The sequence below is a fragment of the Halichondria panicea genome, chromosome 6, assembly GCF_963675165.1.
Source record: "Halichondria panicea chromosome 6, odHalPani1.1, whole genome shotgun sequence".
Lineage (NCBI taxonomy): Eukaryota > Metazoa > Porifera > Demospongiae > Suberitida > Halichondriidae > Halichondria > Halichondria panicea.
The window spans coordinates 647,149-672,962 of record NC_087382.1 but is presented as its reverse complement, the minus strand read 5'-3'; the positions used below and the strand labels follow the sequence as shown (position 1 = coordinate 672,962).

Below are 25,814 nucleotides of genomic sequence, written 5' to 3'. Positions count from 1 at the left end.
GTCCAAACACATGCTATAGAGACTATGGAGTCCATTAACCTGGCTGTATTATAGAGGGTGGCCTGCTATAGGGTGACTACAATAGACATGCTCCACGGTATATACTTTGACATGTACCAGTAGCACAAGTTGCACGATGTACTGTTACAACATAACATTGGAATTTCAATGACGTCTCTTTCGTACAGCTAAGGAGAAGAGAAGAAGCACTGAGTGGAAGAAGAGGTAAAGCTGGAAAATTTATTTGTCATCATACAGCGTGAGCTATAGCACACAATGTGTGTTTCCCTGTAATGTATTTGAAGGTGTGCAATGTACAATCATATACGACCCCCCCCCCACACACACACACACACACACACACTTTTAGGCCTACTATGCTGCTAAGAGAGGGGCCTCACGTAAACTGACCACTCAGACGCTAACAGACCTCAACAGTATGGAAAAGGGTCTGTCATCAGAGACTAAAAACTCCCCTGACACCCAGCCCTTACATGCAGCCCACCTCCAGTCTGGTGAGCAGCCTATAAGCAGTGAGGGACAGTCTGAAGACATGGGTCCATGGACAGGGGCTACTGAGGAACCTTCATCAAGAACAAGGTACGTGTGTATAATGTGTAGTTATGCAGTGCAATGAGTCCACTGTGTACTATTGAATGTACAGTACAGAGAATGGGAACCTAGCATGCTTACTAGTCTGTATGTACATGCACTTGTATACAAGGTATGCTTCAATGTATGTTGATTAAACGCCTGGGCGTTTATTTCATATCGAAGTCTTTAAAGGGGGCGTTTAAACGAGATGGGTGCTTATTCGAAATGGGTGTTTATTGTTATGTCTACTCCGAACTCTTGCACAGCTCTCAGCTTAAATCTTAAGTCATAAGTGGTGATTCTACCTTTGTGTTGGTATCTCTCTCTTCTCTACCATCATAAAAAGATCTATTACTCTATACTGCCATGCTTGCAACTGGTTCCACGTGCTAATTCAGCTCCACCCACATCGCTACGCGTATACATGGGCGATTATTTAAGATGGGCGTTTATTGACAAAGACAGAGCTTTTACCATGCCTGATGGGCATTTAAATGAGATGGCGTTTAATCAAGGGCGGCTTTTAATCAAGTAAATACAGTATGCAGTTTAGGTGCTTATTAACATAATTATTGTACCAGTACATGTATGGCGTCCCTTATTTTATCGTTGAGACATTTTTCTTAGTCATGCATGCAGCTAAAGTTACATGAATCTTCCCAGAGGAGGTACATACGACAACATCATGTGCGTGACAACGGAATTTTCAACCAACAGCAGCAAAAAGTTGAATGGGTATGGTCTGCGTGATAACAGCCCCTGCATGCTGTTGACATTCCACTGCACGTGAATTGATGTTGTTGTACCTCCTCTGGAATCTTCCATTCAGTATGACTATGACCATGTGACTCTTTAACCCCTCAGTTCCCGAGCCCCACCCCTCACTGTCTGACTCGGAAGAGGAGATAGACTTTGGATTCTGGGAGAAGGTGTCCACCCTACCCTCGGACAAGACCCCAACCATGCAAGGACCTGAACTTGTTATGAGACTGTCACATAATTAGTATAATTATTGTCGGTTTCTTGTCTATTCGGGAAATTTAATTATGTACCAACTAATGCCATTGATTGTTTTTGCATAATCTTTAATAGCTGCCAATCGAAATTCAGTTGCAACTTTAATTATTATGCTAGAAAAGTATCATTAATTTATAATTATAACACGAAGGACATGAAAAAAACTAAGAACTTATAGAGAAGAAATCCACAGTTTGGATTTTAATCTTATTTACTATCTGTCCTCCGGCTACAATAACCTCTCCACTAGGAAGTACTGAGCATGTGCAGCAGTATCGTACAGTAGGCAGGTCTCCTACTTTCAACCACCTCCTGGTGTCAGGCTGGTAGAGGTGGATCGATGAACTTGGGTTGACTCTGTCATTCGCTCCACCAACGGCTAATAGTGACCTCCCAATACTGAGAGGAGCTGACAACTCGAGCGGCACTTCCTCTAAGGTCTGCCAGAGAGTGGGTGTGTCCGAGTTGGAAAGGGCTTTGGCAATGAGTTCATTGAAGTCAACGTGGTGCACTGTCTTGGTTGGCCCAGTGTGATCGTACCCTCCCATTAGGTAGAGGGTGTTTCCTATGAGAGTTGATTTCAGTTCTGATCGTGAGTTAGGTAGTGACTGAGCAATGTACCATCTTCTTGATGCCACGTCTAACACCTCCACAGAGGAGGAGATACGACCATCACCATCACGCCCACCAGCTACAATTATGTGGTTGTTGAAGGAGACAGCTGTTGAGGATTGACGAGCAATGTTCATTGGTGGGTACGGGTGAGTCCATTCCCCTGACTCGAGCACTGAAAGTTGATTGCTGGGTGTGTTGTTTCTTGGATCACGTCCTCCCACTAGCACTAGTCGATTAGCGAGTGATGTCATACCAAACCACTTGGCAGTGTACTTTGGTAGTTTCGTCCATTGATCTTGCTCGAGCTTCATCACTGTACGATCATTGTCTGCACTGCCTCCACCAACATACACCGTGTCACCGATAACAGCACTCTGTACTGTGTAGCCCATCTTGATTGGCATGTCTTTTCCTCTTCTCCATTTCAGAGTGAGTGGAGGTCTCAACTCTCTGGGAGGGGGATCCTGAATAATGAATGCAGGTGTAATTAGGATAGTGTCTACTAACAAGCGAGTGTTACTTGTAGCAATAATTGTATGCACACTAAATCACTTTTTCTAATTATCATATGAAGGGTAATGTCGGGGGGGCAAAATATTCGTGGTTTTCTAGTTGAAGGTCTGACCACGAATATTTTACCCACGAATGAAACGACCTTGCCTACCCTTCCCAGCAGTACAAGCAGCAACCACGAAATGTCTCAAAATATTACCCACGAAATGTCTCAAAATGGCTGAACCGCGAATATTTTTCCCCCTAAAAATTACTCGCTATACTGAAGCTTAAGAGGTGAAGACCACCAGCCCACTAGAATGTACAAACTATAACATCAAAGCTTCTACTATAGCTCTGCAATAATATGGATTCATCTCACCTGTCTCTGCTGTTGAATGATGGCGTCTCTCCTGACCAGCTCAGTATTGTGCTCCATCTGTACCCCGTGTACCTGTACAGGGGAACGTTGGTGGAAATCTTCTAATTAGAACACAGACATGAATATTATTATTGTATCAGTGGACAATTCTACACTCTTGTACTGTACTAGAGTATAAGAGTGTGTGCATTTGGTGACTACTATATAATACCTGTGAGAGAGCGTCCCTCTCAACTAGAGCAGCCTCTCTCTGAGAAATGAGATCAGTGATCCTTGACTCTTGTTCACTGAGTTGTCTGTCCTTGTCAGCAATCATACCATCTTTGGTGGCAGCATCAGCATGGACACTATTCAATATCTGTATGAAGAGAAATTATTAACTTGCATGGTTAACCCTTTCCCAGCTTTAATTAAAACAAGAAAATACAGAATAAATACATATTTTTCTTTAAAAATTCGTATCTCATGAACCATACATTGAAATCACTCGTAACTATTTCCTATACAGGTAGCCCAGACCCCGGAGGCATCTTGACACCATCATCGTTACCTAGCAACAGACCACCCCCAACTAATTAGCAATTGTTTACAAACATTCACAAGTATGTACACAAACAATAATTATTGTATGAAGGCACTAAATAAGTGTTCTCAATGTTTTCACGGCAACATGGTTCAATCAGAATCTGCAGAAACTTGTCTATGAGGTCGTATTGGCAGACGCTCTTTTCCCGGGAAATGTTTTCTTCACCTACAGGTTTACAAGTTCAATGTTGGCTCATGATGTCCACTGCTGCCTAAACAAAGTAATATTGAAGCTAGGAAGACTACAGATGCTACTCTATAGTTACTTACCAGGTCCAGGAACTTGGTCAGTCTCAAGAGCTAAATTCACGAGCTTCTTCCTCTGGCTCTTCAGGCTTTTTATTTCTAGCTTGAACTCTGAGGAGTAGCTTCCTATCTGCATGGCTATGATCACAGTCATCACTCCCCTCTGACTCAACAAGGTCATAAGCATCTATATCCTCACTGTCTAGCTGCACTAGAGCCTCACTAAGATTATCCTACCAAGATCTTGTAGCAATTATCAATTGGTCACTTTTCTTTTGACAATACTGTATGAAGCGTACCTCGAGGCAGCACAATGAAAATACCATGTGAAAGAGCAGCTCAATGCACATGTGCTGGTACTTACAGTGTGTGCATAGCTCCAACACAGCTCGCACAATCATTTTTTGAAAATTAGCAGTAGCCATGCCGACTATAGTCGGTTAAAGCGGGGAAAAGGGTTAACATAATACGAAATTGCGTGTAAAAAGTGAAGTAAAAATTCTACTGACCTGTTGCTGCCTAGCAAGTTGAGTATCTTTGTCCGCTACTTGCTCATCTTTTTGTACCAAAAGTGCGTTTTTCTGATCCAGTTGATCGTCTTTCTGTACAAGTTGCTCATCTTTCCTCTCCAGTATCCTGTCCTTCTCGACCACCTCTCTCTGAGAACAGAGTACAGCATGCAGTGTCAGACCCTTGCACCCACTAGCTCACTAGCTCACTGGACTGGACTCACCAGTAGAGCCTCTATCCTCTTGTAAACATTATAATTGTAGATTGGACTATTATTTACAGTACTACAGAACAAATTTACGCTAAACAGTGGCGGATCCAGGGGGAGATCCCAGGGTGCCACGGATCCCCCCTTTAGTCAAGGTACCGTATAGCGGGTAATTTTCGTGGCTTTTGTGATTGAAGGTCTAACCACGAATACTCACGAATGAAACGACCTTGTCTATCTTTACCTGCAGTGCAAGCAGCAACCACGAAAATATTATCCACAAAGTGACTATATAAATATTGCTCAACCACAAATATTTTGCCCCCCGAAAATTACTCGTTATATATGGTATTATGGCTTTACTACAGCTATTATCAGTTTTTTATTGTAATTTAGCTAGCTCTAATTTATGGGACTTAGCGCTCGTTAGTTTAAAACCTGAATTACGTACGAAACTTAACATGCTTAACAATGAAACAGCACCCTATACTGTTGTTTGTGGCTGTAATTAGGAATCTCATTCTGTATCACACAGTACCGTAGAAACTGGATTATTAGCGCATGCGCTTTTGGGGTCAATAGCAGAGCTCTATACACTTATATTCAAGAATGCACCTATAATGCAGTCATTTCGAGCCCCACCCAGCAACCGGATGTCTCTGTGATGAGAGCTGACTCGCAAGCTGGCTAAGAAGTGAGCATGCAAGCAAGGCAAGCTAACTGGATCTATATCATACTATTATGTTAAAATTCATTTTACAATTCATTTAAATTCATAATTATTATATCATATTGACCAGGAACTTGGAATAAAAGGACCTCATCCATGCCTCACATTTTCTCAGCATGATCAGACAATTAAGGGAACAGCATGCCCAGAGAGTCCTTCCAGATGGATATCACAAGCTATATAGCTATCATGCACAGTACAAGCTAACTAGCTCAGCTAGCTAGCCCGGATAAACAAGAATCAATTCTAAAATTTCACTAATAACCTTCGCATAATTATGCCTCGAGGCGTAGCCGCACGAGGGATACGGTAAAGCTGACTGTGTGTGTGTGTGTGTGTGTGTGTGTCTGTGTGTCTGTGTGTCTGTTCCAGCTGTAACTGCTCAACGGTTGCAATGCGACGAAAACTAACAGCTTCTATAGGCTTCTAGCCACGTTCTCTTGGATTTTGATTCGTGGATTTGCAAACTAAAGCTTCTTTCTCGAGTTATGGCTAGTTTGACTCACATTGAAGGCTGTTGCAGTCTCTTCAGAATCTTTCATAGCATCATCTGTCCGCACAAACTTTCTATTCAACATATAAGTTAGCCTTGCACTAAAGCGCTAGCTTTTTGTTAGCTACAATACTCAGAAAATATCTGTTAAAACAGCTAGCTAGCAGTAGCCATTTGTGAAATTGATCTCTTTGGACACACCCTTTAATTATTCCTGTGTATGTAATGCGCATGCGCGCTCATTCCCCACGTGTGAGAAAATAATAATATCCAAGATCCAGATCCAGATCCTCCTGGCAGAATCATCTTTGTCTTGAAGGCCTGGTAAGCCACAAAACACTACCATATAACAATATAGATAACAATATGCATGTACACAGGTCTTTTCTTCTTAGATATTATATACACTGAACTACAGATCTTGGAAGAATCAATTTTCTTCTTTCTTGAGGTCCTAGTAAGCCACATAATACAACAATAAATGCATGTAAATAAGTCTTTTCTTCTCAGTGACTTTATATAGATAAGCTAACTTTAATATAAAATTCATTATAGAAACTAATATAACACTCTAATACTTTTCAGCGAAAGCAAAAACATGGCGAGAGGCATTAGCACAGCGCCAGCTTGAACACTAGTTGGAAAAGCACTTCAATTCGAGTATAAAAAGCCTGCAGTTGAGCATCCGCTTAAAATAAAGATACGTTTATAGTCGAGTAAGCGCTAATAATCCAGTTTCTACGGTACATGTACGCACCTTCTTGACTAGTTGAGTGTCCTTCGTCTCCCTCTTTGCTGCCTCCATTGGGTCCGAGTCTCTTTTCAGTGAAGCATCTAAAAGTAAGAATTAAATGAAAAATCGACACATTTTTCGGAAGCGTAAACACATAATTATCATGCGTAGTGTATCTAATAGACTCACAGATGTCCCTGGCAGATGGTCTCCTCTTCATGTCTTCTTGCAAACAACTGTCGATAAGCTTCCTCAACCTGTGCGTGTGAGGGATCTGGGAAACATGGAATAATCGATCCTTGGTTGATTTGATTGTCTCCAACTTGCAAACAATTTGCGTCAAAATCACCCCAAAGGAAAACACATCCAGGCTATTATCGTAATTCTCCTCTTCCAATCGATAGGCCTCGGGAGGTAGATACCCTCTACGGTGACCAATGGCTGTGAGGGTGGAGCTAAGCTTGGAGGGGTCGTAAAGCCGTGACATGCCAAAGTCGGAAATCTTTGCGACAGGCACTGGCAGTGTAAGCTTCAGTAGGACGTTATCGCCACAGAGGTCACGGTGGATAATCTGCTTGCTGTGAATGTAGGCCAGACCACAAGCCATGTCTTTGGATAGGCTAATTTCACATTCGCTAGTGAGGGACACTTCATCAAGGCTGAAGAAATAGGATCTCAGATTGCAATCCATCAGCTCAACAACGAGGATTGTACCACCTGATTTGGGGTGCTTAGCAGTCGACAAAAACTTCACAACGTTTGGGTGCTTGAACGACTTGAGAAAATCACTCTCACAATCAATTGCATTGCTAGCATCTTCATTTTTGCCAACTGGAATACTTGCCTGCATCTCCATAGCATCGTGAAGCAGCACTTTGACTGCACAAGGATCACCCCTGTACCTGCCTTTGAAAACTGCTCCAAATGCACCTTTACCGAGTGGCCCGTCTAAGAAAACGGTCAAATCTTTATTGATCTTTTGACGATTATGGTCAACTGTACAAAAAAATGTGTGTGGGTGGGATGAGTGGGTAGTAAGGAATGACTACCGTATAGCGGGTATATTTCGAGGGTATAAATTTTCGCGGATGGACCATTACAAAGAATTTCGCGGATTTTATTTTCGTGGTCTGGTTCCAGCCTTTTGGCGCATGCGCACATCAACATGCAGCTGTACCTCCACACCGTTAGCCTCAAATCCAGGCCTAGCCTGTGTGAGGCACCTCTTATTGTCATAGGTGTGGTCAATAATACTGAACACGCCTACTATTCATAAATTTTTGCGGTACAGGCTCAATCCGCGAAAACCGCGAACATTTTTATACGCTCGAAATATACCCGCTATACGGTATGTAAACTATTTTTAGACATAATTATGCACCTATCAATAATATGTCTCCTCCCCCACCACCTGGGGAGCACATTAGGGAAATGTAGTGGAATGGTCAATATTTTGACACTACCCTTCTTTGCTTGCAAGACTAATCGCCCTAGGTGGGGCATATCATTTATATAGCTAGGTGAATTAATTGGTACTCACCCTCCGACTTCACATCAGTAGGATTGCTAGACTGTAGATGATCTCTCTCGATAGTCCTGGCTATGTGAATGTGGCCCACAGTAGGACTGGACAATGCTTTGACCATAGATTGCCAGCTTCTCTCTCCTTCATTCAGCCATTCCAACAGCCCCTCACGATAGCAGTCATCAGGATCATTGTTCCATTCTTTGCTGATACTTCTGATTGTAGCTGCAGAGACTTCGAGCATTAACAAGATGTTTCGCCACTTGATTCGAGCTTCAAACGTAGCGAGGTACACTTTGTTTAGATCTGCTATTGTGAGATAGTCAGACATCTTCTCTGTAGAGTGTGGAATGAATGCTTTATAGGAGGGAGTACATAGGTGTGCACAGCTCTAAAGTAAATCATGTACAGTACGTATACAGTACACATGCAGTGCTGTCTGCACTCACTGAAATATGTCGAGGCTACAGTATCTTCCCTTTGATTTCACCAGCTAGTAGGGCCAGGGAACAGCAGACAAACCAAACAACACTCATGAACTACAAGACACGCCCTCTTTCCTTGCACATTGGTATACTGCGCATGCGCCGGAGATTACAAGACAACAAACATGACACAACTTAGATGATTGTGGGAAGATATAATATACAACTGTCACCATGCATTCATGCACTCCTATGCAACACACAAGACTTGATTATTTCAAGCTAGTTTGTATAGTTTCTTTTTAATGTAACATCGGAAAACATCAGACAAGAGTAGCTGAGAGCATCTTGTGCAGGCAGGGGTGGTAGACAATACCAAAGCACCTGTACATGCATGGGGAGTGACGGTTAATATTATAGTGTACTAGCGTAGTGTGGAATACGGACATAGTATATATAAAATCGTGAATATTTTGTGAATTTGTGGATTAGTCACAGAGAGCGGAATGTTTTGCTAATAATTATTGACACCTGTGTATAATTGTGATGGCTTGTTCCAAGTTCATGTATAGCTACCTACACGCACGTACGGTAATAAGGCAATGGGGTAAAGGGTGAACCCTGACCTCTCTGAAGTTTTTTCACCATTACATGAAGCTATTGTGAATATTTTTTAAACAATATAGAAGGTCCTTCAATGAACTTTAATTTTTAAATGTGCAAACTGATCATTTTGACCCAACCAAAAACTACAGACATGCTTCAAATAAGATGATTCTCTAACAAACTTTGAACGTACGTACTCTACCTACGTAACATAATATAGCAGTTCTTAGGAATCTTCCTACACTGCAAACCCCACCCACCTGCTCCAGTGCTTGTTGTACACCAGCTGGTCTCCTCCGAGGGATGGGCTGGGCAGGGGAAGGGGCGGAGTCTCGGGGGAGCACCAGTCAACAAGGCATACACAGCTCTTCCATTGTGTGGTGGACTATGAACTCTGGGAGGGACTCTGTGGAGAGTGTGTGGGCGGGGGGATAAGACTGGAGGAATGGAGATATTGATTAAACCCCTTGGAAGCACACACACATTGTACTACAAGAATACACACTGTACATTAAGATACTGTACTGCTACTGTAACAATGTGCCTGGGTACAGAGTTCAAATTCAGCCTTTATGCGATTGAGGAAACATTTGAAACTTTGCAATAAGGAAAGATCGTGCTATTATCATACAAGTACTGGTATAGGTATTTGCAATCTTATTTTAGCGATGTCATAAGCACTCACGAAATTCTCAAATGTTTGAAACTCACAATTAAAACATTGCAGTAGTAATACGGTAGTAGACACAAAGTGTGATGACTTCTTCATTTCAAACACGATAATTATACGAGCAATTTTAGGAGGAGCTACAACAGTATTAAGTTAAGTCCTTTAGTTTGGTCATTTTGATGCTAAAGCTAAACACACCATAAATCTAAAAGCTACTGAACACATTTTTTACACTGGAAATTGGTCAGTCAAGTTATCGTATGGGTCTTCAAGGTTTCTGCTGACACAGCACATACGTATACATGCATACTGTGCAAGTCTTGATTAAAATCAGATCCACTAGCTAAACAAACACGTACCACATTCCATAGAGCTACATCTTTTCCTTAAAGCAACTCTTGACAGAGTCCACAAATGTTATAGTTTAGAGCAGCACACCCCCATTGCCACACCCCCTTGTCCAGTTCCATGTTCTCGTACTGTCCAGTGTCACCTGTTGGAGATCATCACATAAGCCAAGGATCCATCATTTCATGTTGCCCAGATCCCTCACACACGTACACACAGGTTGAGGAAGCGTATCGATAGTTGTTTGCAGAAGATCTGTTAGTGTGTGATAATTATAATATAATTATGCCATCAATGAAACTCACAAGCAATTAATGTGTCTCTACAGTATCAATGTCTAGTCTGTGTATCTACAGTACACAGTGGTGTCTGTACTCATTGATAATATTCCAGCATCTTCATTCTCATCACAGCTAGGAGGGACGGTCGGGCTCCGCCCAACTAGAGGAGATCCTTTTGCAGCTAGCTACAAGACACACCCTTTTCTTTGTCACATGCAATTAACATTGCTGATTCAGCAAACATGCACATTTTTAGAGACAGAACATGACAGGAGTTGAAGCATAATTAATAGCAAGAGTCTATCATAAACTCTTGTTAATAGTCTATGATGGAACAAGCTAGTGCAGTGGCCAAACATTTCACTGTCTGGATTTGTAGGAAGCTTTGTCCAGTCCTATTGTGGGCCACAGTGACATAGCCAGGACCATGGAGAGAGACCATGTACAGTCTACTGGTGCAAGCACTGAGGAAGCCAACGTCGTATAGGTATGAGAAGGGCAGGCAACTCAATGAGTGACTCTAGACTGCATAGGAAGATGACAATTCTGAGCCTGTGTTAGTGTACAGTGTGTTGTACAGTACATTATAGCATGAGATGAGTGAGTGCCTACTGCAATGGAGTCTTGTAAGCATTGGTGACAATTCCGAGCTGCTTCTGTTATTCTGGTTGAGTGTGTCTGTTTGGTTTGTGCTTTACACTGTGTTGGTGTGAGTGGTGTTTTCATGTCATTCAATGGCTTCCTCTCTCCTACTGTACAGTTGAGGAGACAAGAAAAGGCACTGAGAATGGAGGTAGAGGTACAGAGTACATTAGCTGGAAAATGCATTTGTGTCATACTTTGTAGAGTCCCTTAAAGTGATTCAAGGTCAGCTATAGTGTGTCCTATTCAGCACATGATGTGTGTTTCCCTGTAATGTATTTGAAGGTGTGCAATGTACAATCATGTACGACCCCCTCCCCCCCCACCGCACACACACCTTTAGGCCTACTATGCTGCTAAGAGAGGGGCCTCACGTAAACTGGCCACTCAGACGCTAACAGACCTCAGCAGTATGGAAAAGGATATGTCATCAGAGACTAAAAACTCCCCTGACACCCAGCCCTTACATGCATCCCACCTCCAGTCTGGTGAGCAGCCTATAAGCAGTGAGGGACAGTCTGAAGACATGGGTCCATGGACAGGGGCTACTGAGGAACCTTCATCAAGAACAAGGTACGTGTGTATAATGTATAGTTATGCAGTGCAATGAGTCGACTGTGTACTATTGAATGTACAGTACAGAGAATGGGAACCTAGCATGCTTACTAACTAGTCTGTATGTACATGCACTTGTATACAAGGTATGCTTCAATGTATGCAGTTTAGGTGTGTACAGGGAAACGTGTGTCAATTGGCTTTCAGTTTTCTCACCCCTTACTTCCTAAGCCCTCAATTTTCCACTCAGTATGACTATGACCATGTGACTCTTTAACCCCTCAGTTCCTGAGCCCCACCTCTTACTGTCTGACTCGGAAGAGGAGATAGACTTTGGATTCTGGGAGAAGGCGTCCACCCTACCCTCGGACAAGACCCCAACCATGCAAGGAAGGACCTGAACTTGTTATGAGACTGTCACATAATTAGTATAATTATTGTCGGTTTCTTGTCTATTCGGGAAATTTAATTATGTACCAACTAATGCCATTGATTGTTTTTGCGTAATCTTTAATAGCTGCCAATCGAAATTCAGTTGCAACTTTAATTATTATGCTAGAAAAGTATCATTAATTTATAATTATAACACGAAGGACATGAAAAAAACTAAGAACTTATAGAGAAGAAATCCACAGTTTTGATTTTAATCTTATTTACTATCTGTCCTCCGGCTACAATAACCTCTCCACTAGGAAGTACTGAGCATGTGCAGCAGTATCGTACAGTAGGCAGGTCTCCTACTTTCAACCACCTCCTGGTGTCAGGCTGGTATAGGTGGATCGATGAACTTGGGTTGACTCTGTCATTCGCTCCACCAACGGCTAATAGTGACCTCCCAATACTGAGAGGAGCTGACAACTCGAGCGGCACTTCCTCTAACGTCTGCCAGAGAGTGGGTGTGTCCGAGTTGGAAAGGGCTTTGGCAATGAGTTCATTGAGGTCAACGTGGTGCACTGTCTTGGTTGGCCCAGTGTGATCGTACCCTCCCATTAGGTAGAGGGTGTTTCCTATGAGAGTTGATTTCAGTTCTGATCGTGAGTTAGGTAGTGACTGAGCAATGTACCATCTTCTTGATACCACGTCCAACACCTCCACAGAGGAGATACGACCATCACCATCACGCCCACCAGCTACAATTATGTGGTTATTGAAGGAGACAGCTGTTGAGGATTGACGAGCAATGTTCATTGGTGGGTACGGGTGAGTCCATTCCCCTGACTCGAGCACTGAAAGTTGATTGCTGGGTGTGTTTTTTTTTGGATCACGTCCTCCCACTAGCACTAGTCGATTAGCGAGTGATGTCATACCAAACCACTTGGCAGTGTACTCTGGTAGTTTGGTCCATTGATCTTGCTCGAGCTTCATCACTGTACACATGTTACGATAATTGTCTGCACTGCCTCCACCAACATACGCCGTGTCACCGATAACAACACTCTGTACTGTGTAGCCCATCTTGATTGGCATATCTTTTCCTCTTCTCCATTTCAGAGTGAGTGGCAACTCTCTGGGAGGGGGACCCTGAATAATGAATGAGGATAGTGTCTACGTTATAGATAGTACATGGGCATGAGGTATCTATGTGTTATAGTGTCCCATATCACGAGGGCTTTGCCCGAGGGATGAGGGACACTATAACCATAGATACCGAATGCACATGTGCTAACTAATTTAGATCCCACTTTTCATTGGCTGCCTCAGGCAAGAAGTGTATCTATAAAAGCAGCGAGCCTTAGCAACAGCTTTAGTTTTGAAAATTTCCTGTTCTGACAAGCTAGATGAGTTCTGCTTCTCTGCTAAAAACCTTTGCATTGGCCTTGCTTCAACATTGGAATGGACAAACTAGTGTCTCCACCTTGTGCAGGAAGCACTCTGCAACAATTGAGCCCAGCCTCCTCTTTTCTCTGCACTCAAGCCCCACCCCAGCTCAAGCTTCTCAGTAAACTGTTCTGATCTGTACGCTAGCTAGCAAGGAACAGCTTGCAACAATGCTACAGTGCACTATATCGTTCCCAGGAGTCTACCTATTTTGAAACATGGCTGTTAGAAACAGAAGTCAGGAGGACGAAGTTGACAAATGCTACTTAGTTGAAGACATGCTTTCATGCTTGTGACAATGGACCCAGAACATGCAGTTAAAATCATTGGCTCTTAGTGTTCCTCGTAGACTGGCGGACAAGAAAAGATACTGGTGAACCCTACCATAAATCCAGCAAACGCTATAGAAACTGGTAGTGAAAAAACTGAATAGCCATAGCTAATTATCATACAGCTACAGCTTTATTATCATTTCTGTACATTCAAAAAATTATACTTGTACTTTATACCCTCAAGCTTATAATTCCCTGGGAAACTATGAGATTATGGCTCATAATTCCCTGCTAAACACACACAAGTGGGATCTAATAACAAGCGAGTGTTACTTATTTATAGCTATAATGAAACAGCACCCTGAGGTACAGTGCTGTTGTTTGTGGCTGCAGTTAGGAATCTCATTCACACACTACATGTACGCACCTTCTTGATTGGTTGAGTGTCCCTCTTTGTTGCCTCCATTGAGTCCGAGTCTCTTGTCAGTGAAGCATCTAATTAAACGTTAAAAGGAAAATCGACACATTATTCGGAAGCGTAAAACACATAATTATCATGCACTAGGTACTTTATAGTGCTAAATTTTGGTCAACTGTACAGAACAATGTGTGTAGGTGGGGGAGTGGTAATGTAGTGAAATAATTATACTAATTAACAAACTACGTATCATTAAGTTATGCACCTATCAATGATATACCCCACCACCTGGGGAGCACGTGAGGGAAATGTAGTGGAATGGTCAATATGGTCAATATAGTAGAATGGTCAATATCACACTGTTGTCTGACCCTTCTTCGAGTGAAGGGGTGTGGCTTGCGATACTAATAACCCTAGGTTGCGATACTAATAACCCTAGGTGGGGGGGAGGGGGGTGGGGCATATCGTTCATATATATAGATGCATTAATGCACCTATCAATGTAAATCCCCACCCCCCTCCCTGGATAGGGTGGGGATTTGACACTGGGAGTTGCAAACCCCCCTCTTCAGGGGGGTAGTTTTCAGTACAAATACACTACCGTAGAAACTGGATTATTAGCGCTTACTCGACTATAAGCGTATCTTTATTTTAAGCACATGCTCAACGGCAGGCTTTTTATACTCGAATTGAAGCGCTTTTCCAATTATGCAAGTTCCTGGTCAATTTAAAATGATGTAAATGAACTGTAAAATGAACTGTAACATAATAGTATGATATAGATCCAGTTGGGTTGCCTGCTTGCCTTGCTTGCTCACTTTCTAGCTAGCTTGCGAGTCAGCACTCATCACAGAGACATCCGGTTGCTGGGTGGGGCTCGAAATGACTGCATTATAGGCGCATTCTCGAATATAAGCGTATAGAGCTCTGCTATTGACCCCAAAAGCGCATGCGCTAATAATTCAGTTTCTACGGTACTAAAGCACTACAAATACCCCTCCCCTAACCCACGGGATTTGACACAGTCACAAAGAATAAACAACATAGCACATAATTATGGAGTACACTCTGTATACAATAGTAAGTCTGTGGTTCTACTTCAACTCAATGAAACCACAGCTCCAGCAATCACAAGTGATCCAGCTTTCTATACTGGCTGTTTGTTCCTTCCAAAGAGCTACATGTACACATGCCAGTGGGAGGTTATAAAAAAGAACTAGAAGTTAAAATTATAGTATACTGACTTGTGGCTGCTGAGTATACAAACTTAATTACAAAAGCCCCACCCCAGGGGAATCAAATGACTTACAAATGCCCCACCCTATCCCAGGAGGGGGGGGGTGGGGGTTTGCATTGATAGGTGCATAATTGGTACTTACCCTCTGACTTCACATCAGTAGGATTGCTAGACTGTAGATGATCTCTCTCGATGGTCCTGGCTATGTGAACGTGGCCCACAATAGGACTAGACAATGCTTTGACAACATCTTCCCAGCTTCTCTCCCCACCTTTCAGCCATTCTTTCAAACCCTCACGATAGCAGTCATCAGGATCATCTCGCCATTTCGTACCTATACTGTCGATAGTATCTGAGGATATCTCAAGAACCAGCAAGAAGTTTCGCCACTTCACTCGAGCATCAAACGTAGCTATGTATAGTTTTCCTAGATCTGCTATTGTGAGGTAAGTGTCAGACATCTTCTCTGTAGAGTGTGGAATAAGATATTGCAGTGAAATGTATGAGCATAGTTTATATTGGGAGTGTGCAATGATTACTACACTAAAGATCTACAGTATACAGTGCTGTCTAGTCTGTACTCACTGATAATAATCCAGAGGCTACATCTTCTTCAAATTTAATACACATGTACATGTAGTCTACGTACATGTACAACACATGTACATGTACTTAACCTCGCGTACTTATAACAGCTACTGAGCTACAAGATACTCCCCCTTTTGAGCAAAAATATTGCTGTATCAGCAAACCACATGCTTCTTGAGATCTGGTCAAAAAAGGTTTAGGTCTGACACTTTTGAAGCATGGAGGAAGTTGGCCAAACTATTGCCTGTATTCGGTGGAAGCTTTGTCCAGTCCTATTGTGAACCACAGTCACTGTGGCATAGCCAGGACCATGGAGAGAGACCATTGCTGAGGAAAATTGCTAACTATGGAATGCATGTGATATTGGGAAAACCTCCACATACCAGCAGCTCATCCCTCAGGGACCAACTTGGCTGGACCACACTCCATGAAAGGCGTCAAAGGTTCATGCTCACCCAAGTGCACAAATGTCTGCTAAACCTTGCCCCTCCCTACCTGACGAACAAGTTTAAGCTCAACTCAACAATGTACACTGGGACCCGTGGATCAGGAAACATCTACCTGTACAGGTACAGAGTACATTAGCTGGAAAATGCATTTGTGTCATACTTTGTAGAGTCCCTTAAAGTTATTCAAGGTCAGCTATAGTGTGTCCTATTCAGCACATGATGTGTGTTTCCCTGTAATGTATTTAAAGGTGTGCAATGTACGACCCCCCCCCCCCCCACACACACACACACCTCTAGGCCTACTATGCTGCTAAGACTGGCCACTCAGACGCTAACAGACCTCAGCAGTATGGAGAAGGGTCTGTCATCAGAGACTAAAAACTCCCCTGACACCCAGCCCTTACATGCAGCCCACCTCCAGTCTGGTGAGCAGCCTACAAGCAGTGAGGGACAGTCTGAAGACATGGGTCCATGGACAGGGGCTACTGAGGAACCTTCATCAAGAACAAGGTACGTGTGTATAATGTGTAGTTATGCAGTGCAATGAGTCGACTGCGTACTATTGAATGTACAGTACAAAGAATGGGAACCTAGCATGCTTACTAGTCTGTATGTACATGCACTTGTATACAAGGTATGCTTCAATGTATGCAGTTTAGGTGTGTACAGGGAAACATGTGTCAATTGAGAACACTAGCTCACAATATTTGTACATGACATTGTACAGTACGTGTACCAGACCCTTCATCACACTACCAGTTTGAATGTGTCCATGTGTTATTTATCCTGGCTACAGAACACTGACTCAGGACGAGGAGGACTTTGACAAGTTCCTGGAGAGTGTCAAAGCTCAGCAGCTCTCACTCTCCACAAAAGGTATCACTTACTCTATTCTAGTATTACTATAATGTAAGTAAGTAATACATGATGGCGTGCAGTGAAAATTAATCCAACGGCAAAAGGCTGACCCTTACGATTATTCTAGTAGTCACAATGTACTTTTCATCGTAAGACATTTTTTTTCTTCTTTTAGCCAGTATAGTAGTGTTACAAGTACTTTCAACTTTCTCGCCACTTCCTAAGCCCTCAAACTTCCACTCAGTATGACTATGACCATGTGACTCTTTAACCCCTCAGTTTCTGAGCCCCACCTCTTACTGTCTGACTCGGAAGAGGAGATAGACTTTGGATTCTGGGAGAAGGCGTCCACCCTACCCTCGGACAAGACCCCAACCAATAACCTGAACTTGTTATGACACTGTCACACATTTTGTCTGTTTTTGCGGCCTATTCTATCATTGTCATATTCTTAACGACTACTTTTACAATCCAGGGCAAACATTATGTGTACGAACTCATGCATGCATGTCATTGTTTTTTCCAGAATTTACTATCCCAACAAACAGTGAACTTTTTTGGAAAAATGATTATACGATAGAAAAGCATTTCTCACAACATGAAAAAACATCATGTATAATTATTGTTGTTGTTAACATGACAAATTATGTACAAAACAAAACAATTAAACTTATTGACAAGAAGTTCACAGTTTGAATGTAATCAGCGTTTGTCTCTCCTCCGGCTACAATAACCTCTCCATTAGGAAGTGCTGAGCATGTGGAGTAGTATCGTGCAGTAGGCAGATCTCCCACTTTCACCCACCTCCTGGTGTCAGGCTGGTAGAGGTGGATCGATGAACTTGTTAAGATTTTGTCGTTCGCTCCACCAACGGTTAATAGTGACCTCCCAATACTGAGAGGGGCTGAACGCTCGAGTGGTACTTCCTGTAAGGTTTGCCAGAGAGTGGGTGTGTCCAGGTTGGAAAGGGCCTTTGCAATCAGTTCATTGAGGTCGACGTGGTGCACTGTCTTGGTTGCCCTCCTAGTGTGATCGAACCCTCCCATTAGGTAGAGGGTGTTTCCTATGACAGTTGATTTCAGTACTGCTCGTGGGTTAGGTAGTGACTGAGCAATGTACCATCTTCTTGATGCCACGTCCAACACTTCCACAGAGGAGGTTTGTCCTTTACCATCAACCCCACCAGCTACAATGATGTGGTTGTTGAAGGAGACAGCTGTTGAGGAATAACGAGCAATGTTCATTAGTGGGTACGGATGAGTCCATTCCTCTGACTCAAATATAGAAAATTGATTGGTTCGTTTGTTGTTTCGTGTGTCAAGTCCTCCCACCAGCACTAGTCGATTAGCGTGTGACGTCATAGCAAACCATTTGGCAGTGTACTCTGGTAGTTTGGTCCATTGATTTTGCTCGAGCTTCATCACTGTACATCCGTCACGATCACTGACTGCATTGCCTCCACCGACATACACCATGTCACCGATAACAACACTCTGTACCGAGCTGCCCATCTTGATTGGCATGTTTTTCCCTCTTCTCCATTTCAGAGTGAGTGGAGTTCTCAACTCTCTGGGAGGAGGATCCTGAATAATGAATGAGTGTAATTAGGATAGTGTCTACTAACAAGCGAGTGTTACTTGTAGCAATAATTGTATGCACACTAAATCACTTTCTCTAATTAGCTTAAGAGGTGACACCCACCAGTCCACTAGAATGTACAGTACGATTATAACGGATCAAAGCTTCTACTATAGCTCTGCAATATTATAATGGTGCGTTTCGTGTCACTTGTCTCTGCTGTTGAATGATGGCGTCTCTCCTGACCAGCTCAGCATCTTTGTGCTCAATCTGTTCCCTATGTGTCTGTACAGGGGAACGTTGCTGGAAATCTTCAGAATACAGACGTGAATATTATTGTATCAGTGGACAATTCTACACTCATGTACATTACTAGAGTATAAGAGTGGGTGCATTTGGTGACTACTATAATACCTGTAAGAGAGCGTCCCTCTCAACTAGAGCAGCCTCTCTCTGGGAAATGAGATCAGTGATCGTTGACTCTTGTTCACTGAGTTGTCTGTCCTTGTCAGCAATCACATCATCTTTGGTGGCAGCATTAGCACGGACACTATTCAATATCTGAATAAAGTGAAAACAGGGGAACGTTGGTAGAAATCTTCAAATCAAACACAGACGTAAATATCATTATTGTAGCAGTGGACAATTGTAGACTCATGTACACTAGATGCTTGATTAACGAATTATAATGGTGCATTTCGTGTCACCTGTCTTTGCTGTTGAATGATGGCGTCTCTCCTGACCAGCTCAGCATCTTTGTGCTCAATCTGTTCCCTGTGTGCCTGTACAGGGGAACGTTGGTGGAAATCTTCAGAGACTACAGTACTAGAGTATAAGAGTGGGTGCATTTGGTGACTACTATAATACCTGTGAGAGAGCGTCCCTCTCAACTAGAGCAGCCTCTCTCTGGGAAATGAGATCAGTGATCCTTGACTCTTCTTGTTCACTGAGTTGTCTGTTCTTGTCAGCAATCATACCATCTTTGGTGGCACGGACACTATTCAATATCTGTATTCAAATTGCATGGTTGGATCAACATACAAAATAGTTGGTAATAAGGTTCTGCTGACCTCTTGCTGTCTAGCAAGTTGAGTATCTTTGTCGGCTACTTGAACATCCTTTGTTACTAGAAGTGCGTCTTTCTGTTCAAGTTGGTTGTCTTTTTGCACCAGTTGGTCATCTTTTTGTGCCAGAAGTTCATCTTTCTCAGTTAATTGCTCATCTTTTTGTACTATTTGCTCATCTTTCCTCTCCAATATCCTGTCCTTCTCGACCACCTCTCTCTGAGAACAGAGTACAGCATGCAGTGTTAGACCCTTGCACCCACTAGCTCACTAGTCACCTGTAGAGCCTCTATCCTCTTCTCCTTTTCCCTGAGGGTCCTGGCAGTCTTCACTCGTGCAATGTCCAGCTGGAGCAGTTCTCCGTCCATCTCTCTCCCCACCTCCTCCAGAGACGAGAGGAGCTCAGCGGTGGTCGGTCTTCTCTCTGGGGTGTTGGCCAAACACTCCCTCACCAGACCAAACAGAGGGTGCTTACGTCCACCCGCCAGACTCCTCTTAAGGAGAGCCGTGTAGGGACCTCGACGCTCAAACTCTGAGCGAGCCAGGAGGTGGTCTGGGTTGTTGGGGTCGCTGTACGTGGGGGCAAGGAGATCTCCTGGAAACACCTGGAGTGGAAGAGCATGTCAATACTGAGTGTCATGATTGTATGTATGTACGTATATGTGTCATTTAATTGCCCAGGCAAATGTACACAATTCATTTGCCCAGGCGCTGCATCACAATATCATATGTATAGCCTCGTTCCTGATCCAACTTTTCTGATGCGAGTATGGCATCCAATGCAGGATCCTCCCGGACATATAAATGCTCTATGCACGCGTCCAATTTAAGGATCCTCTGGAGACACAGGCTATACAAATACTTCCTTCCATTATACTATACGTAGTAAGTATGCACAGGACTCATACTAGGATTGTCTGACACACGTAGGGAACAGTGGCCATGAATGTCATCTACCTCTATAATGGTTCGCAAGTAGCAGTTGGAAACACCATAATTATAGCCTGCATGTACAGAATCAGACATCCCGACCATACAATTAACCATCATAGAAGTTGATGACAATGATGAGAGCCTCTTCAGACTAGTGTGCAGGCTGGACCAACGTAATAGAGGGCTAAGTGCTTTACAACGAAAGACAAAGGGGATTCTCCAGATTACGGAGAGTAAATTAGTAGCGCACTATTACTCATGTAATAGATATACCCGGCCGTACTTTTTCCCCTTCCGGCCTAGGACCGAGGCTACATCTTAAACGAGCATGTTGGCTTTAAACGAGCATGTTGGCTTTAATTACCGGATTATAGTCACTTCCGGAATTCTTAGTATAAAAAGAGCTGCCCAAGGTCAACCATTTAGGGGATCTACCCAACATATTCAATACCACAATACAGATAAGGTTACGCTCCATTACCCAAAAGGAATCTACGTAAGAGCTAGATCTATGGACTGTTCAGTTTATAGAAGCAACAAACTACTTTTAACAGAGACCGGTAAACGATAACTTTAGCTGGTGCTTTACCTCGAATAAAGGTCGCGTGTAGAGCCAGCCAACGTGCAAGTCCAAGCTTCTTAGTGCCTGCTTTTATACGACAAAAAGCTTGAAATCTGAAATTAATTGAAAGCACTGCGGGTGCTGATGCCTCGGCGGAGGTGTCAAAGCTACATAATAGCTAGCTTTAATACACACATTGATCATGATCAAAATTTTAATTTTGCTGCATGCATGCAGAATCCAGAATAACAGGGAAACTCAAAGAGTGAGTAATGATCGACGATGATTGTTGTTAAAAACGATCGATGCCAAAATTTCAAGTTTAAATTTAATAGCTGCAAGTCAGCAGAGCCTTACAGCTCTTTTCTCACTCTTGCTATACCAATAGCTAGCGTTCTAGTGCAGAGCTAACTACTAAGTAGAGTAGTAACACTCGGTGAACAAGTTTTGCTACGGACTCTTCTGAAAAGGCTGCAATGGCATCCAAGTAAGCAAAACTAGGCATAACTCGAGAACGAAGCATTATTTTGCAAATCCACGAAATAAATCCAAGAAACCTATAGAAACTCTTACTTGCACTTTGTTGATCCTTGAGCAGCTGTAGCAGTCTACACACACACACACACCTGACTACACACACACTACCGTATACCTCGCTTGCGTATGCGTACCGAGGCATAATAACTTGTTGTGTAAAGGCTATACATGCCGTAAACGCAGTGGTATGGCAGCCAGGTGAGTATTAACAGGTATAATAATAACCATCAAGTACAGAGGAATCTACAAATGAGTATCAGTAACCACACACATACTTGTGTGAGCGCAAACAATTGCAGCACTCCGAAAGAGAAGACGTCCAGACTGGGTCCGTACACACTGTGGCCTCTGTCAGAGAGGGCCTCGGGCGGCATGTACACCAGTGTCCCAGGAAACCTCGTCAGAGTCCTGGCCAGTCGACCAGGCTCCAGATTCACGATACGAGAGTTACCAAAGTCTGTGATCTTGGCTCTCAGAGATGCCGTCAGCAGGACGTTCCTGGCAGTGAGGTCACGATGGATCACGAACTCACGATGCAGGTGGAGCAACCCTCGAGCCACACAGACCAGAATGTACTGGGTGACAGAGAGGGGGATGTTGGGGGTGGACTCCAGGAGATCGTCCAGACTTGAGTCCAGCCTCTCCATGACCAGGAGGGGCAGTCGAGAGCCAGTCACGAAGCACAGTCCAATGAACTGGGTGATGTTTGGGTGACGGATGCGAGCCATGAGTCGACACTCTCGGTGGTAGTTCCCAGCTATGTTGGCCACTCCACCACGCTCGTCCGTCTCCAGGAGAACCTCGTGGATCTTCTTGGCTGCATACACCTCACCATTGATCTTCACCTGTGCATGGAGGAAGTCACACTTGAATAGCAAGCAGATACACTAGAGACAGTGCACAGAAACAGAGCATGCAGTGACTGACCTCTTGAACAGAGCCATAGGAGCCAGTTCCTAGAACTCTCTCCTCTCCAAAGTGCTCCACATTCTCCAGCACAAACTCCCTCAAGTTAGCGTCATCTCGTAGAGCTGAAAACATTGCAGCCATTATCTCGCATTCTTTTGTAAAGCTACAAGACACGCCCTCTTTTGTATAAAGAATTCCAATCTCCTGTTGCAAAAATATTGCTGAATCAGCAAACCACGTGCTTTCAAGAAAAAGAAAATGTAGTCTGACACTTTTGAAAGCATGGCCAAACTATTGCCTGTATTTGGTGGAAGCTTTGTCCAGTCCTATAGTGGACCACAGTGACATAGCCAGGACCATGGAGAGGGACCATTGCTGAGGAGAGCGAGTTCCTGGCCAATCAGGACATGATGAAGCTGCTAGTAAAGATGCAGAGTCGGATGACAACACTGGATGATGAGTGAGTGGTAGTGTTGTTATTAGCCGAACAGGTTCTATCCAGGGAGGGGGGAGCTTCTCTATAGGATATACGTACTCCCAACATGTACACTGTATGTATGGGGGGCTTTGATTTGTTTGGATGGTCCGGAATAGTAGAAATGTGTTTGAAATTGTTATGATGTTGAAGAGTGCGTGAGTACATGTATTACAAGCACTGTCATGGCCTCTAATGACACGAGTATTTGACCTTTGCCAGTGCTTGTGTTATGGTGAAGTTGCTTGAAACTATTATAGCCATTGCCTTTAATTGCTACATGTAGAGTTTTGAAGATGTGTTTGTGTTACGTTTGTAGAGTTATAATAATATTATTGCTTTAGCCAGAATTCACGTACACTATTACTGTTCGTGTATTTCCCTCCCTACCAGACCTGAGGATTTGTACCAACCAGGTGAGGTGGACTTTGACCCCAACGAGGAAGGCTTACTAGCGGACCTCCACCTAGCAACCAGCGGTAGCAACGCACCCGGAGTGGATCAGATCATTATAGACAATGAAAAACTTATGCTGGAAAAGTGAGTGATAGCATGTCAGACAACTATACACATTGTAGGTCTCTTTCTGAGAGCTTTGTTGACTTGTATACACGTAGACGTGTGTTATTAAGCGGAGGTGCCTATAATCCCAAGAACGATATGAGCGCTTATAATTGAAGAGTGCCTAATAAGAAAGCTTTTAGTGTCCGTCATTTAGAAAACAAGTGAAACGCAGAACTTGTGCTCAATGGCTCTTTTGCAGCTGCTGAGCTTACCTTCACTTTTGACAGCATTGTTAGAGGACACAAGATAAATCAGTTTGGAGACCTGCTGTAGGATAGATACTATTGCTAGAGCTGATTGCTAAACACAGAGTAACAAGAGACAGGAGCTGGACCTAAACTCATCAGTGAGTGGTACTTATCAACCAATAGCACCTAATAACACACTCCTTCTGTCAGTTCCCTAAACTCTAGAAGGCTTGTATTATAGCAGTGGATGAATCTATCCTCACAATCACAGAATTCAACACAGGAATTTGCGTAACTATAGAACTAATTCAACACACACATATGCCTCTGTTTGCGTGTGTGTAGTAACGAGGCCTAAGAGGTGGTTATTTTGGTCTAGAGGTGGTTATACCAAACACCACCGACCAGTGTGTGGGCGTGTTATAGCAATCCTATAGTCAGTCACAGTGGTGTTGGTACATGCACTATACAACTTTAATTGGTTGATCCGTTGCCCAGGATGAGTGTGGACTCTCGACTTATCATTGGCTGCGGCCAGACCCGACAATGATCCCCGGTCGGGGTGAAGCGGGGAAAGTGAAAGTTGGAAAGTGAGTGGGTAGCCTCGACTCCAGCCCCTTCAACAGTGGGCTTTTCCCTGCGGCCTGGAATCGAGGCTAGTGAGTGGGCACCATGATGAGTTGGCTCTCTTTAAATCCAAGGGCAGGAAATAAATAAAAATGGCTCTATACTAGTGAGTTGTGTCACATCAATTAGTGTGTAGTGAAGCTTTTCTTATTCTTCACTGAAGTATAATTATAGTGCAGTAAAGTACCATGAACAAAATAAATGTCCTATTAATAATTATTGTCTATACGCTTATTCTAGATCAACTGATTGATTATCTTCTGTACTATTGTTTGATTTTTCCACCCCTGACCTTTGCCCCCCCCCCCCCCCCCCAGTTAGTGCGGCCATTTTCAACACGTCCAAATGTGGAGAGATGGAGTCTGGAGATAAGCTTTGTTGAGGAGACAAGAAGAGGCACTGAGAATGGAGGTACAGGTACAGAGTACATTAGCTGGAAAATGCACTTGTGTCATACTTTGTAGAGTCCCTTAAAGTCATTCAAGGTCAGCTATAGTGTGTCCTATTCAGCACATGATGTGTGTTTCCCTGTAATGTATTTAAAGGTGTGCAATGTACAATCTTGTATGACCCCCCCCTCACACACACACACACACCTTTAGGCCTACCTTGCTGCTAAGAGAGGGGCCTCACGTAAACTGGCCACTCAGACGCTAACAGACCTCAGCAGTATGGAAAAGGTTCTGTCATCAGAGACTAAAAACCCCCCTGACACCCAGCCCTTACATGACGCCCACCTCCAGTCTGGTGAGCAGCCTATAAGCAGTGAGGGACAGTCTGAAGACATGGGTCCATAGACAGGGGCTACTGAGGAACCTTCATCAAGAACAAGGTACGTGTGTATAATGTGTAGTTATGCAGTGCAATGAGTCGACTGTGTACTATTGAATGTACAGTACAGAGAATGGGAACCTAGCATGCTTTACTAGTCTGTATGTACATGCACTTGTATACAAGGTATGCTTCAATGTATGCAGTTTAGGTGTGTACAGTGAAACGTGTGTCAATTGAGAACACTAGCTCACAATATTTGTACATGACATTGTACAGTACGTGTACCAGACCCTTCCCATCACACTA

At 43.3% G+C, this 25,814-nt stretch overlaps 4 protein-coding genes across 14 annotated transcripts in view; 2 read left to right on the top strand and 2 right to left on the bottom strand.

Annotated features, from left to right (window-relative positions):
* The window catches only part of LOC135337650 (uncharacterized), a 102,374-nt gene that overhangs the window by 27,423 nt on the left and 49,137 nt on the right, over positions 1-25,814 (top strand). For 3 of the 7 annotated variants that reach the window (XM_064533630.1, XM_064533631.1, XM_064533626.1), the window contains 2 exons: positions 24,606-24,840; positions 25,052-25,151. In XM_064533630.1, coding sequence (XP_064389700.1) covers positions 25,140-25,151 — 12 coding nt within the window. In that variant the 5' untranslated portion in view covers positions 24,606-24,840; positions 25,052-25,139. The other 4 variants (XM_064533627.1, XM_064533629.1, XM_064533632.1 and 1 more) reach the window with 4 other exon arrangements.
* On the bottom strand, positions 1,696-23,064 carry LOC135337598 (mitogen-activated protein kinase kinase kinase kinase 4-like). Of its 5 annotated transcripts, none has more exons than XM_064533548.1 (9): positions 22,899-23,064; positions 22,247-22,816; positions 20,218-20,544; positions 19,946-20,158; positions 19,743-19,883; positions 19,583-19,657; positions 19,290-19,436; positions 19,086-19,160; positions 1,696-2,690 (listed from the first exon to the last, which is right to left on the bottom strand). In XM_064533548.1, exons 1-9 carry the CDS (start codon positions 23,019-23,021, stop codon positions 1,776-1,778), a joined length of 2,586 nt encoding a protein of 861 aa, XP_064389618.1. In that variant the 5' UTR covers positions 23,022-23,064; the 3' UTR covers positions 1,696-1,775. The 5 variants fall into 5 exon arrangements, with proteins under 5 accessions (XP_064389618.1, XP_064389619.1, XP_064389620.1 ...); XM_064533547.1 differs by lacking the exon at positions 1,696-2,690 and adding an exon at positions 17,848-18,880 and having other exon boundaries at positions 22,899-23,062; XM_064533549.1 differs by lacking the exon at positions 19,086-19,160.
* On the bottom strand, positions 12,196-16,144 carry LOC135337632 (kelch-like protein 17). The gene is made up of 4 exons (XM_064533600.1): positions 15,988-16,144; positions 15,545-15,868; positions 14,175-14,242; positions 12,196-13,178 (listed from the first exon to the last, which is right to left on the bottom strand). The coding sequence occupies exons 2-4, from the start codon at positions 15,861-15,863 to the stop codon at positions 12,264-12,266; spliced, it is 1,302 nt and encodes a 433-aa protein (XP_064389670.1). The 5' UTR covers positions 15,864-15,868; positions 15,988-16,144; the 3' UTR covers positions 12,196-12,263.
* Positions 16,133-17,907, top strand: LOC135337665 (uncharacterized). The gene is made up of 4 exons (XM_064533653.1): positions 16,133-16,559; positions 16,737-16,949; positions 17,236-17,315; positions 17,577-17,907. The coding sequence occupies exons 1-4, from the start codon at positions 16,342-16,344 to the stop codon at positions 17,693-17,695; spliced, it is 630 nt and encodes a 209-aa protein (XP_064389723.1). The 5' UTR covers positions 16,133-16,341; the 3' UTR covers positions 17,696-17,907.